At 60.1% G+C, this 13127-nt stretch overlaps 2 protein-coding genes across 2 annotated transcripts in view; one reads left to right on the forward strand and one right to left on the reverse strand.

The window, feature by feature from the left end:
- RGL1 (ral guanine nucleotide dissociation stimulator like 1) overlaps nucleotides 1–7623 on the forward strand; it is a 71816-nt gene extending 64193 nt beyond the window's left edge. The window contains exons 15-18 of the mRNA XM_058668938.1: nucleotides 630–816; nucleotides 3319–3570; nucleotides 5344–5458; nucleotides 7313–7623. Coding sequence (XP_058524921.1) covers nucleotides 630–816; nucleotides 3319–3570; nucleotides 5344–5458; nucleotides 7313–7500 — 742 coding nt within the window. The 3' untranslated portion in view covers nucleotides 7501–7623. The remainder of the gene's footprint in view (nucleotides 1–629; nucleotides 817–3318; nucleotides 3571–5343; nucleotides 5459–7312) is intronic.
- Nucleotides 7624–12111: 4488 nt separating this feature from the next.
- The window catches only part of COLGALT2 (collagen beta(1-O)galactosyltransferase 2), a 46477-nt gene continuing 45461 nt past the window's right edge, over nucleotides 12112–13127 (reverse strand). The window contains exons 11-12 of the mRNA XM_004578829.2: nucleotides 12698–12904; nucleotides 12112–12409 (exon numbers count right to left, since the gene is read on the reverse strand). Of these exons, the coding sequence (XP_004578886.2) occupies nucleotides 12133–12409; nucleotides 12698–12904 (484 nt within the window). The 3' untranslated portion in view covers nucleotides 12112–12132. The remainder of the gene's footprint in view (nucleotides 12410–12697; nucleotides 12905–13127) is intronic.

Below are 13127 nucleotides of genomic sequence, written 5' to 3' on the forward strand. Positions count from 1 at the left end.
GACAGACTATTAGGAGCAGAAATATGTGTGTGTGTGTGTGTGTGTGTGTGTGTGTGTGTTATAATGAACATTGGATTTATTTTCAGTGTATTTGAAATATGAGGAGCTAGAGATCTTACAAACCTGCTTCAGTTCCCCAGTGCCCACAGTGATCCAAGCTGGGCTAGACCACAGCCAGGAGCCCAGCTCTCCATCCCTGAGGGTGGCAGGCACCCTGGTTCTCAGTGCCCGGGCCACCTGCTGCTACCACCCTGGTGTGCACAGGCAGGAGCCGGGACCAGACAGACCAGCCTGGGAGCAGGTGTCTGAGGTGGCCCTGGCTGTCTGCCTCAGCCTGGTCCATCCATGCTGGTGCCCAGGGAGGAGCAGGGCTGTGGTCGGAGGTGGTGGGCCTGCAGACTTGTTCTGGGGGCAGGTCGCAGAAGCTGTGCGCTCCGGGCGGCCAGGCCAGACGCTGGCTCCTTGGTTGGGCTTGCTCAGCAGATGTGTTCCTGCAGTGACGATGACGGGCCCCGAGCGGGGCAAGACAAGGATTTGTCCTAAGCTGTCAATGTTCCCTGGCCCCGTGTCCTCCGGCCCCTGTCCTCCGGGTGTCGCAGCTTGCCAGCCAGGCCTCATGTCCTCCACAGGCTGTTTCTGGGACTGGATGTGGCCCCTGGAAGTCCTCCCACCAAAGAGCAGCCCAAGTCTGCAGCCAGCGGCAGCTCTGGAGAGAGCATGGACTCCAGCAGCGTGTCCTCGTGCGAGTCGAACCCCTCAGAGGCCGAGGAGGGCTCCCTCACTCCCGTGGGCACACCCGATGAGCCTCAGAAGAAGGTATGCATGCCACAGCCTGCCCTCTGCAGGCTGCGAGGGGCGTGCCTGCTGGCACCTCACTGGCCATCTGGGGGTCGGACTGGGACCCCTCCAGGAGAAGCAGGGACACAAGCAGGGGAGCCTGTGCCTATGGCCTTTGAGGTTCAGTTCTGCTGAAGGCCTTCCACACAGCTGAGGTCGGTCGCTCTCCCACTAGCCCTCTGAGCGTATGCCCACACGTGTGCTGGCCGCATGACAGGGAGCTTCTGGGCAGCCCCTGTTGTCTCTCGGGTGTCAGGGAGCGTGGCTGCTTGGGCTGAGCCTGTGCTGGTCGGCTGAGTGTACCAGCAGAGTGCTGTGAGATGGACTCAGGTGTTCAAGAGCCCTGCAGCCCGTCACATGGCTCCCATGGCAGAGGCCGTGGGGGTGGGGCAGTCAGCCATGTCTGACAGAAGGGAAGGAGGGAGGAGAGAGAAGGGTCCCCATAGCATGGTCGCTTCCCAGCATCAAGCAAGCTGGGTGTTCCTCTTGCCCCTGCCATGCCTTGGTCAGCTGGGTCCTGCCCGCCCCTGCCCTGCCCTGTCTTGGTCAGCTGGGTCCTGCCCATCCCTGCCCCTGCCATGCCTTGGTCAGCTGGGTCCTGCCCATTCCTGCCCCTGCCATGCCTTGGTCAGCTGGGTCCTGCCCATTCCTGCCCCTGCCCCATCTTGGTCAGCTGGGTCCTGCCCTGCCCTGCCTTGCCCTGTCTTGGTCAGCTGGGTCCTGCCCTGCCCTGCCCTGCCCTGTCTTGGTCAGCTGGGTCCTGCCCATCCCTGCCCCTGCCCCATCTTGGTCAGCTGGGTCCTGCCCTGCCCTGCCCTGCCCTGCCCTGCCCTGTCTTGGTCAGCTGGGTCCTGCCCATCCCTGCCCCTGCCATGCCTTGGTCAGCTGGGTCCTACCTGCCCCTGCCTTTGCCATGCCTTGGCCGGCTGGGTCCTGCCCATCCCTGCCTCTGCCATGCCTTGGCCAGCTGGGTCCTGCCCACCCCTGCCCCTGCCCTGTCTTGGTCAGCTGGTCCTGCCTGCCCCTGCCTGTACCAGAGCCTTGGTCAGCTGTGTCCTGCCCATCCCTGCCTCTGCCATGCCTTAGTCAGCTGGGTCCTGCCAGCCCCTGCCCCTGCCCTGTCTTGGTCATCTGGGTCCTGCCCACCCCTGCCCTGCCTGTACCAGAGGCTTCTGCTCCCGATTGGCTGTGTCTTGCTGTGTGCTCCCTCGGCCAGCCTGGCTCTGTGGTCACCTCCAGCCCCTCACTGTGGCCGGGCTGGCGAGGCTGAGTGGTGAAACAGTCCCATGGCTTCGTGCTGCTGTGTGCAGGGCCTGTGTTTCCCTTCGTGTGGTCTCATGGCCGGAGTGGCAGCCTCGGAGCATTGGAGACAGTCACAAGTGGCTGCCCACACGGCCTGTGTCCACACGGCCTGTGTCCACACGGCCTGTGTCTACACGGCCTATGTCCACACGGCCTTGCACATCTCAGGGCTGTGCTGAGGGTTGCACCTTTGCGTCTCTTCTCTGGGCTTTGACTTCTGGGGGTGCTGCCCTGGCACTGTCCATGCTGGGGCTGAGTGCTGCCAACCCCAGAGGACTGGCAGGGTTGGGATTGAACACTGTGTGCCATACGGTTCTGCGCTGTGGCGACCACAGTCTCAGTGGGAAGCATGGTACAGAAGTGGGGGCCGTGTGAAGCTTCATGTGCCCGGCCTGCAGGGACCTGGTCACCTGCCCTGTGTGCGTCACCGCCTGCTCAGCTCCCATCCGTCCCTCACCACACTGCTCCTTGCTTCCTGCATGAGCACTGGGCTTGCTTGTGGTCCCAGGTGGGGAGCTGGGCTCAGCACTGCATGGCCTTGTGCTGGGGGCTGCCCCGCCTCCTGCCCTGCCGGGGTCCTTCCCTTGATGGTGGCCTGCACACAGCCACCTCCATCGTCACTCCTCAGTTTCTGAGAGTGGGGGACACACATGGTTTGTACGGGGCTGCCTTTCCCAGGCGGTCTGCACACCCTGGGTATGAAGGTTGGCAGAATTGTGGAAAGTAGCCAAGGAAGGGAGAGGAAGATGAGTCGACTCGCCTGATGCCATCCGTGCAGGCTGTGGTGCTACCAACGTGCTGGCACCCGTCAGGCTGAGCTGCTGCCCTCGGAGCCCAAGCGCACGAGGCAGCAGCTGCGCAGCCCGGAGCCATGTCCCATGGGCAAGGGGAGCGAAACAGAAAGTCGCTCCAGGACATTTCCCATGATCAGTGTGTGGTGGTCTGGGGAGGCCGGCAGGGCTGGCCCAGGGCCTGCTCCTCTTGGGCTGGCTACCTCCAGGGTGGCCCTCTGCTGCCCTCTGCTGGTCAGTGTCCCTCAGGCCCACTCCCAAGGAGATGGTCACCATTGCCTATGCCTCCACCATGCATGGGGTTGTGGCGGTAGTGGGGGGTGGCTGGGCACGGCCGGCCCCGTGGGCCCTCTGCCCTCTGATGCGCCTGCATGGGTCCCTTTTGCAGCTGTCCCAGTCATCTTCATGTTCCTCCGTCCACTTCATGGACACCAACTCCTCAGGGATCTCTCCTTCAGCCAACCCCCTGTCCTCGCCTGCGTCCTCCAGCAGCAACCTTCGAGCCCACCAGCGCTCCGTCTCGGCCACATCCATGCCCTGGACGGGGCTGCCACCTGTTTACAACCAGCAGCAGGAGGACAGCTGTATCGTTCGTGTCAGCGTGGAGGACGGCAGTGGCAACATGTACAAGAGCATCGTGGTAGGCGTCACCCTGTCCGTGGGGCTCTGAGGGGACCTGAGGGAGTGTGTGTGTGAGACAGAGAGAGCAGGGCCTGGGGGTGTGTGTGTGAGACAGAGAGAGCAGGGCCTGGGGGTGTGTGTGAGACAGAGAGAGCAGGGCCTGGGGGTGTGTGTGTGTGTGAGACAGAGAGAGCAGGGCCTGGGGGTGTGTGTGTGAGACAGAGAGAGAGAGAGAGCAGGGCCTGGGGGGGTGTGTGTGTGAGACAGAGAGCAGGGCCTGGGGGTGTGTGTGTGTGAGACAGAGAGAGAGAGAGCAGGGCCTGGGGGTGTGTGTGAGACAGAGAGCAGGGCCTGGGGGTGTGTGTGTGTGAGACAGAGAGCAGGGCCTGGGGGTGTGTGTGTGTGAGACAGAGAGAGAGAGAGCAGGGCCTGGGGGTGTGTGTGTGTGAGACAGAGAGCAGGGCCTGGGGGTGTGTGTGTGTGAGACAGAGAGCAGGGCCTGGGGGTGTGTGTGAGACAGAGAGCAGGGCCTGGGGGTGTGTGTGTGTGAGACAGAGAGAGCAGGGCCTGGGGGTGTGTGTGTGTGAGACAGAGAGAGCAGGGCCTAGGGGTGTGTGTGTGTGAGACAGAGAGAGAGCAGGGCCTAGGGGTGTGTGAGACAGAGAGAGCAGGGCCTGGGGGGGTGTGTGAGACAGAGAGAGAGCAGGGCCTGGGGGGGTGTGTGAGACAGAGAGAGAGCAGGGCCTGGGGGTGTGTGTGTCAGCAGGGCCTGGGTGTTACTCGTGGGTGTGTGAACATCAACCCTGCCCTATCATGATCTTACCAATCGCTTGGCCTGGAGCCAGCCTTGGTCCCTGCTTGCGTTGCCCACCTTGGGGTGGGTCACCCCCAGCTGCAGCCCCTGACTCTGGGGGCTTCTTGCTGATGCAGGCCCCGAGATGGGTTGGGGGGAAACTGGCTCAGGTTCTTGGCTTGCTGCCCCCCTCATGGGCACTGGATGCAGTGGCAGATCCTGGCTCTGGCCTGACGTAGCCACAGTTACTGTGGGCATTGGAGGAATGAGCTAGTATGAGAGCTCTGGGGCTCTCGGCCCTGGATTAAGCAAACAGATGTTCTTAGAGCTGCTGAGTCCTACCCTCACACCAGGCGGCACACATCCCGCTGTGCTGGAGGACTCCTGGGGGTGTGGTTGGGGCCCCCCGCTGAAGTGCAGGTTGCTGGGCCCTAGTTGTGTGGCTGGAGCCCACGTCCCAGGACAGACTGTGGGCTCTGGCCTGGGGTCTCTGCACAGAGCCTCACTTTGAACACGGCCCTGGGTTGGAGGTTTGCCATAGGTGTTGTCAGACCCATAGCATGTCAGTGTGTCTGAGGATAGAGCCCGCGTGCATGGGCGCAGTTGTACCGTGACGGCTCCCACGTGCGGCGTGCCGGCACCCTGTCTCCTGCTGCGGAGGGTGCGGCTGCGCAGTTCTGGGCATCCATGGACCATTCTTCCTCACCCCCAAATGCCACAGCAGCCTGGCTGGCCAGGGTCCCAGCTGAGTTTCCCACATGGGCAGCAGGGCCTGAGCTCTGGGGTCACCCCCTGCTGCTTGGGCCAGATGTGCAGAGAGCTGGGTCACCAGCGGACACCGGGGACTGGGCTTGTCCTGGTCGGCTGGAGGGAAGCAGCAGCTGTGCCCCACACCCAGCTCCTTGGCCGGGCTGTGTAGGGCGGAGCCAGGAGGCCCTTCTGGGCCAGGCTGCAGCAGAGAGGCCAGCGGCCTGCTCAGGGGCCACTCTGTCTCCACAGCTGACGAGCCAGGATAAGACACCCACAGTGATCGAGAGAGCCATGCTGAAGCACAACTTGGGCTCGGAGCCGGCTGAGGACTACGAGCTGGTGCAGCTCATCGCCGAGGACAGAGGTGGGCAGGGGTGCAGCCCGTGCAGGTGGACCAGGCTCCACACGTGTGTGGTAGGGCTTGACTGTCAGAGCAGAGAAGTAGGGACCCGTGAGCACCTGGCTGGGCTGTCATCTGTCTTAGGTTGCCTGGAGGTTCCAGGTGGAAGCCACGCATGAGCGCTGCCAGAGGGCACAGGCCAGGTGCCGGAGTCCAGCTCCAGCCGAGAGTTCGGAGCTCGGGAAGGGTGCGTGAGATAGGCGTAGAAAGAAGAGAGAAAGAAAAGAGAGACGGACCACTAGGATTCCTTGATGATTGTGGACATTGCGAGAAAGCTGTCCGCTTTATTTATACAGAAGCAGTACAAAGTTTTCTTTTAGGGGCATTTTGACATAGCTTCAGGGGGGCACAATTTACAACTTCTTGAGAAATGATTGAGGAAGGGTCCCACATTCCTTGCTTATCTTGGTTTGCCAGTCTTCATCCACTCTCCTCAGGTCTGGGCTCTAACCTTGGCGCCACCTGTGACAACCAGGCCCCTACCTTGAATTATGTATGGGTTAGTAAGTCCGGGGTCTTGGTGTATGGGGATTACAGGCCATTGGCACTAAAGGCCATTAGGTCAGCAAGCTCACACAGTTTGTTATCTGAACAAGTAAAGCAAGAGTTGTAACGGCGGAAAGAATTGTAATTAGCAATGAGCCAAGTTTACTCCATTTATGTTTCAATTCTACAATTGACAAGTGAGTGTTTCCAAAGACAATTCTACAAATTGTTTCACCTCAAGACAGGGCATTATCCATTCCAACGTTGCAGCCAAGAATTTCTCAGTAGACAACACATCTTATTCAGTAATACACTCTTACTACAATTCTTATTCTATAACTTATCCATCACTTAATGGGAGAAATACATCAAAAGAGAAAAAAACAAAGATCTAAGACAAAAGGTTCCAAACATTAAGTTCCTCTACAACTGCAGGTTCTACAACCTCATAAGTGATCAAATAATAATCAAAAGTATATCTTTGTGATGTTAGTGAAATCAGCCTATACTTCCTCTAGTTAGAAATTATGAAAGCAGCTAAAGCAACTACAGTTTCTATGTTCTAAAGAGTTGCAAGGACAGGCTAACCCTTAAGGTCACAGTAACTATATTTTTTGCTTTAGCAGGATAGCCTTTAGGGTCCCAGTAACACGATAGCCTTTAGGGTCACAGTAACAAAATAACTTTTAGGGTCCCAGTAACAAGATAGCTTTTAGGGTCCCAGTAGTTATATTTTTTGTCATGGCAGTTTTAACCCATACTCCCATCATTTCCATTAGTTTGTAAAATTCTTATCAAGCCATTTCCCAGAAAGCATGCTAAATGTCCAGGCCAGATTTTATGGCAATGGGTAGGTACACAATAAGGTGTCTGGAAACAGCATGGGCTTGATTGTACTCCTGTGTGCAGTTAAAGGCCCACTCACCAGGACATTATCAGTAACATTAACTCTCAAGCTGATATTGTTTGCCAAAGCCATCTCACAGGGGCAAACAATGCCTCAATAGATTACAGGATTCTTAGTGGGGTGCTTGAGTGTCCATGCAAAAGGGTGGTGAGACTGCATCAAGGTGGTCAGAGAGAAATCCGCCGGGCCCTGCCAAACAGCTGGAAGCTCCCTGGGCCCTGCCATGCAGGGAGCTGTTCTCGTCACACCTTTGTGTCATTCACACCTACTGCACGGACCCTGGCAGCCAGGCGTGGGCACTGCCCCGCGCCTGCTGCCTCCCGGAGGTCACGGGCCAGATGTGGGCGCTGCCCCGCCCCAGCTACCTCCTGGAGGTCACGGCCAGGCGTGGGCGACCCTCACTGCCCCATCTCCTGGCCTTGCAGAGCTCGTGATCCCTGACTCCGCCAACGTCTTCTACGCCATGAACACCCAAGTGAACTTCGACTTCATCCTGCGCAAGAAGAACGCCACGGACAAGCAGGTGCCACTGCGCAGCCGGCCCAGCCTCACGCTGCCCAGGACAGCCAAGCGGGGCTGCTGGGGCAGCAGACACAGCAAGGTCACCCTGTGAGGCCCGTGGCGGACATGTCCCCATGAGGTCCACGACGGGTGTCATAGGAGACCAGGAACCCAAGCTTCACTTTGGAGCCCGCGTGGGCGTCGGCCAGGTGAACAGCTGTGTGTGTACGTGCACTGGGCCTGGGCCACTGCATGACGGAGAGGGACCAAGACCCTGGCCAAAGGCCCCTCAGGACTCCTGTGAGTGTAGGGTACTGGGCTGGGGGACACCAGGCCCAGCTTGGGGGGCAGGGGGACTTTGTTGATCAAGCACTGCAGTTGAGACCCCGTGTGGAGACCCTTGCCCCAAAGGACCTGCTCACACCTCATGCTGCTGCCCCGCCAGGACCCTGGTGGCCACGACAGCCCACCAGGCAGCCCAGCTGCTGCCCCTGAGGCACGGGTGGGGTCTCTGTGCCTGGCCTGTGTGTGACCCCCAGGACCCTGCCCCCGCACTGCTGTGGGGTGGCCCTGTCCCCCCAAGCCGGGCTTGGACGTGTGGGAGAAGCACTTTCAGAATGTTGTTCTTTTTCAGGAAGATTCCCCAGAAGCCAGTTTTTATTCTAAAAATAAAAGGGCGTGAGGCTGGAGTGTGTGAAACGGGGTGACACAGCTCATTTTCCTCGTGTCCTGGACTGTGCGGCTTGCAAGGCCTGGGAGGGTCACACGGGAAGGATCTGCCCATGGGCCGGCTTGGGCCGGCTTGGGCCTGCTTGGGCCAGTGTGGCCTGGTCTCCCCTGGCCTCTGGCCATGCCCGTTGCTGGACTGGTGCAGGATGGGGAGCAAATCCATATGTTGCTGATGACTGTCAAGGTGGCGATAACCCCGGCCGTCAGGCAGCCCCGCACCTACGCTCCCGTTCCTGGTGGAAGGCAGGGTACGAGGGGCCCATACTCTGTCGCCCGTCGCCTGAATGGGTAAGCTAGAAACCAGCCCTGGGCATGCGCTGCAGGAGCCCCAGTGCCATGGGCTCGGGGTTCCAGGAGATCCTGGGGGTGACACCCTGCTTGGCTGTGGAGTCATCCCAGGCTGGGCTGAGAGCTGCGTCCTGGCCTGGCCCCCCGCTCTTCCACTGGCCCCACGCTCCTATGTAGCGTTCAGGAGTCTGGTTTCTGCTCTTTGCCCAGGCTGCTGAGCAAACCCAAGCCACCGCCTGACTTGGAGGAATCCCGGGGAGGCCCAGCTGGTGTCCCGTAGCATGAGTGGGCGCACACAGCCCTGGGGGGCAGAGGTGTTTCTGTGTGTGGGAGGAGGGCCATAGGTAGCTGGTGAGGGACATTCTAGAAGAGCAGGCCCTCCCCTCATTGTTGCTGGGAGCTTGGCCTGGGGGCTGCTGCTCACACACTCAGTGGATGGGCATGGCTCCTGCGCTTGACCTCCCACAGGCTCAGGCTGGGCCAGCCATGCTGACTTAGCACCCATCTAGCTCAGTAAGTTAACAGCTTCTTTTAAAACATTTGGGGGATAGGGAGAAGTAGTGTACCTATGGGCAGCAATTCATGTACCAGCTGCTCCACTTCCCATCCAAGCTGCCTGCTTGTGGCCTGGGAAAGCAGTCGAGGACAGCCCAAAGCTTTGGGACTCTGCACCCACATGGGAGACCTGGAGGAGGCTCCTGGCTTTGGATCAGCTCAGCTCCAGCCATTGTAGCCACTTGGAGAGTGAACCAGAGAGTAGAATATCTTTTTCTGTCTCTCTTCTCTGTAAATCTGCCTTTCCAACAAAGAAAAAAATAAATCTTGATTTTTAAGATTTATTCTTCTTCTCAGTTTTATTTTTATTGAAAAGGCAGATCTACAGAGAGAGGGAGAGAGAGATCTTCCACCTGCTGGTTCACTACTAACAGCCAAAGCTCAGCCAATCTGAAGCAGGCGCTTCTGGTCTCCCATGCAGGTGTCAGGGCCCAAGGCTTTGGGCCATCCTCGACTGCTTTCCTAGGCCACAAGCAGGGAGCTGGTTGGGACTGGGGCAGCTGGGACACAAACCAGCACCTGTATGGGATCCCAGCATTTATAAGGGAAGGATGAGCCATAGTACCAGGCCTTAATAAATCTTAAAAAAAAAAAAGTGGCCCCTCCGCATGTCTGCAAGGGCTGGGTCAAAGCCAGGAGCCTGGAGATGAACCCAGGTCTCCCATGTGGCTGGCGGCCACCCAGCTCCTCACACTGACTTCCCAGGGTGCCCCGTGGCAGGAGGCTGTGGGGGATCCCCCCTCTGGGCACTCTAAGGAGATACAGGCATCTCAAGCCAGGCAATAGTACCCAGTGTTTGGTTCCAGTTGTGTGGCAGGGTGATGCCTTCCGGCCCAGCGAGGGTACAGCGGGCACAGGGGCAGAGCACCACATTCCCTGTCCTGGAGACGTTGGCTTCTTCCCCGGGTGCCCAGGCAGAACTGGCGAGACACAGTTGTAGGGGCTGGCATACGGGCTGCAGGGGGAGATGTGGGGAAGGAGCTGACAGAGGTCGGTGTAGTCGGCCCTGAGCAGAGGCTCGGGTCAGCCTGCACACCGATCTGCGGGCATGGGCACGTGGTAGGCGCCCGTGAGAGGCTGCAGACAGGTGCCCACAGGCAAAGCTGAGGGGCACAGTTGCAGGGGACAGCAGGGTCAGTTGTCTTGGGAACCACAGATGCCCGCAGGGTTGGCAGGCCATGGCCTCCCGGGGCAGGGCAGGGCTGGACCTGCCACTCCGGCAGTGCCCAGGGCCCGGGCCCAGTCTCCACTCTATCCACTGGCCTGGGCCCTCGGAGATGGTGTGTACTGAGTCAGCCTGCATGGGAGACCAATGTGTCTGACCCGCAGACTGCCTCGGCTCCTGGGGCAGTGCGTGCAGCCACTCCTTCTCCCCCACCTGGCCATGACCCCTCTGACCTTGCCTCTGCAGCTGCTGTCACAGAACTCCCACAAGTCCGCTTCCTGTCTGTGACGGTGCTCACGTTGGAGTGTCTCAGAAGGTGCAGGGGGCAGAGGGCATTTGGCTCGGTGCTGGAGGGTCTGGGTTCTTTGTTGCCCATCCTTCCTGTTGATATACAGCCTGGAAAGCAGCAGGTACTGCGCCTGCATGTCTCGCACTGTGGGAAACGCAGCTGGAGCTGCTGGCCGCGGCTGGCCCGGGCACTGGGGGCGACCCGGTGCCTGGAAGATCACTTCAGGCAAAGCCAGAGAGGGTTCCTGGGGTTAGGGTCAGGGCTGCACCTGCAGAACTCTGGTCCCACCACCAAGTGCAAAGCCATGCACCACCCAGGTCCCTCAGCGGACCTTCTTAGACCTGACATTTTCCTGGAAACTTCCCGGGGAGAGCGAGGAGCCTGGGATTCCCGAGACCCCAGTCTGCATCCTGGATGAGATCCACACGGCCTCGTGGCCTGGGTAGCTTCCCACTGCCACGCCACACGAACCCCCTCTTCTGAGCCAGGGGTGCCTGGCTGGAGAGACTGAGGCCAGTCAGCTTTGAGCGTTTCTTTTAATTCTTCACAGAGCTCCCTCACACTGGTGTTAGCTTCTCCCCACGTTGCACAGCTCAGCAAGGCGTGGTGGGCTCGGCATGCCAGCAGCCTCCCACCACGACACCAACACGCTGCAGCCTCGTGAGCACAGAGTAGAGCCAGGCTGGCAAGGGAGGCTTGGGGCACCGCCAAGGCTTACAGCCTTGGCCTGAGGATGCCAGAGGGGTTGGGGAGGTGGGTTGCCTGCGACTTGCAGGTGGCACAGGGCCAGAGCCACCCCTGGACTTGGCTGGCGAGGGACAGGCCTCTGCGGGACGCTGGCAGGAAGGCCAGCACCTCTGAGGGAGAATTCTTAGACCCATCAGACCAGCTGATGGGAGGAAGCAGCGCTCTCGTTCAAGGGCCCAGAACTGTGCTCATCCACAGCCAGGCCCCAGCTCTTGCCCCCCGAGCCACACATGCGCACACTCCAGCCAGATGCAAGCTGTGACATGCAGGTGCCCGTCCGTCCTCCTTAGCTGCTGTGAGGTGGCCCAGGAGGCAAATGGCAGAGTTAGCATGGCCATGCTGTCCTGGTTTGACGTGACCTTGAGTTTGAGGGTGGGGAACCATCTCCAGGGAAAGGCTCCGAGGGCACAGTGTGGTTGGCTGACTTAGTCACAGTGGCTGCCCAGCAGTGGGGTCTCCCTTGTGCAGGGCCTCTGGCAGCAGCGGCAGCAATATCTACTCGCCTGCCTCACCCTTCAGCCATGTAAAATAAATAATCCAGGGAAACCCAGCTGCCAGCCACACACCTCCCTGGCAGCCCTTCCCCAAATATATTACCTTTGTCTTCATAAATACAGCAACCTGAGGAGGCTGGCCTCAGCTGTCCACATGCCCTTGCCCACACAGCCCAGGCCCTGGGTGGGCAGTCTCCCCCAGGCGCAGTGCTCAGGGAGGGGCTTCAGCCAGACCCAGACCCGTCCGCCTGGCCCATGGCCTGCCTGAGGGGCAGAGGTCTGCCAGGCAGTGTGGTTCCCCCACGGAGCATGTGGTTGACGCAGGGCCCCATGGCACGCCATGGGAGTGCAGTCCTGCTGCCATGGCCGCTCCAAGGCCCACCTGCGGAGGGGACACTCACACGGGAGGGCACGGGGAGTGGCAGCCTGCAGCTGGCGCAGGGAGCTCTGTGCAGTAGACACGGCCTCCGGGGACCCTCAGAGCTCGTCCCTCGAGGGCGCAGCGTCCAGGGAGGTGGGGGGCAGCCGTGCCTCTGTGTTCTTGGCACTGTCATGGCTGTGCCCTTGCTGCCGGGACTTCCAAGGGTGGGCCCTGTCCCAGTCGGTGGCCACCGTCTCATTGTCCCAGATGGTCGAGGTCTCTGTGTCACTCAGGTAGCCCGGCTGGCCGGTGTAGTGCGTGGGGTGGACAAGCAGGGGCTCGGCAGAGAAGGCCTTCAAGTCTCGGACCTGGTAATGTGCCTTGTACTCGGCCCTGCAAGGGCAGGCCTCGTGAGGAGGGGCTGGCATGGTGCCCCCCGGGCGCCTCCAGGAGACGGGCATGAGTGAGCAAGCATGAAGGCCACACACCCCCCATAGCATGCAGTGGACACCCTGTAGGGACTTGTCCATGAGACACCCACACATAAATGGGCAGGGACTGACCAGGGGCGCCCTACACGGGGTACTTGTCATACGTGATGGGCAGGAAGTGACCGCAGGGGACTTACACGGGGTGCTTGTCATACGTGATGGGCAGGAAGTGACCGCAGGGGACACTTACACGGGGTGCTTGTCGTACATGATGGGCAGGAACTCGTCCACAGGCAGCATTTTGCCAAACGGCTCGGCCCGCACCAGCTTCTGGGCCCCCTCCAGGGAGATGGCGTAGCCCAGGGTCCAGTAGGAATAGTCCGCCTCCACCAGGTTGTCCACCGAGGGCACTGCCCGCTCCGGCACCTTCACCTGCATCCTCTTCCTGCCGATGTAGCTGAAAGGAAGGCCGCCACGGACAGCTGGCCTGAGAAACTCCTGGGCCAGCCCCACGCACAGGCTGGAAGCCAGGGCTCTTGGTTTTAGGCAGAGGCGTGCAGGCCAAGCCTGATGACCTCCAGGGAAGTGACAAGTCACAGTGGCCAGGGTAGGGGCTATGCGAATCCCAGCTCTGATGCCAAGGGACAGAACCATGGCACTGTCCTCTGGGGCTCTCCCAG

Source organism: Ochotona princeps, chromosome 10 (genome assembly GCF_030435755.1).
Source record: "Ochotona princeps isolate mOchPri1 chromosome 10, mOchPri1.hap1, whole genome shotgun sequence".
Taxonomy (NCBI): domain Eukaryota; kingdom Metazoa; phylum Chordata; class Mammalia; order Lagomorpha; family Ochotonidae; genus Ochotona; species Ochotona princeps.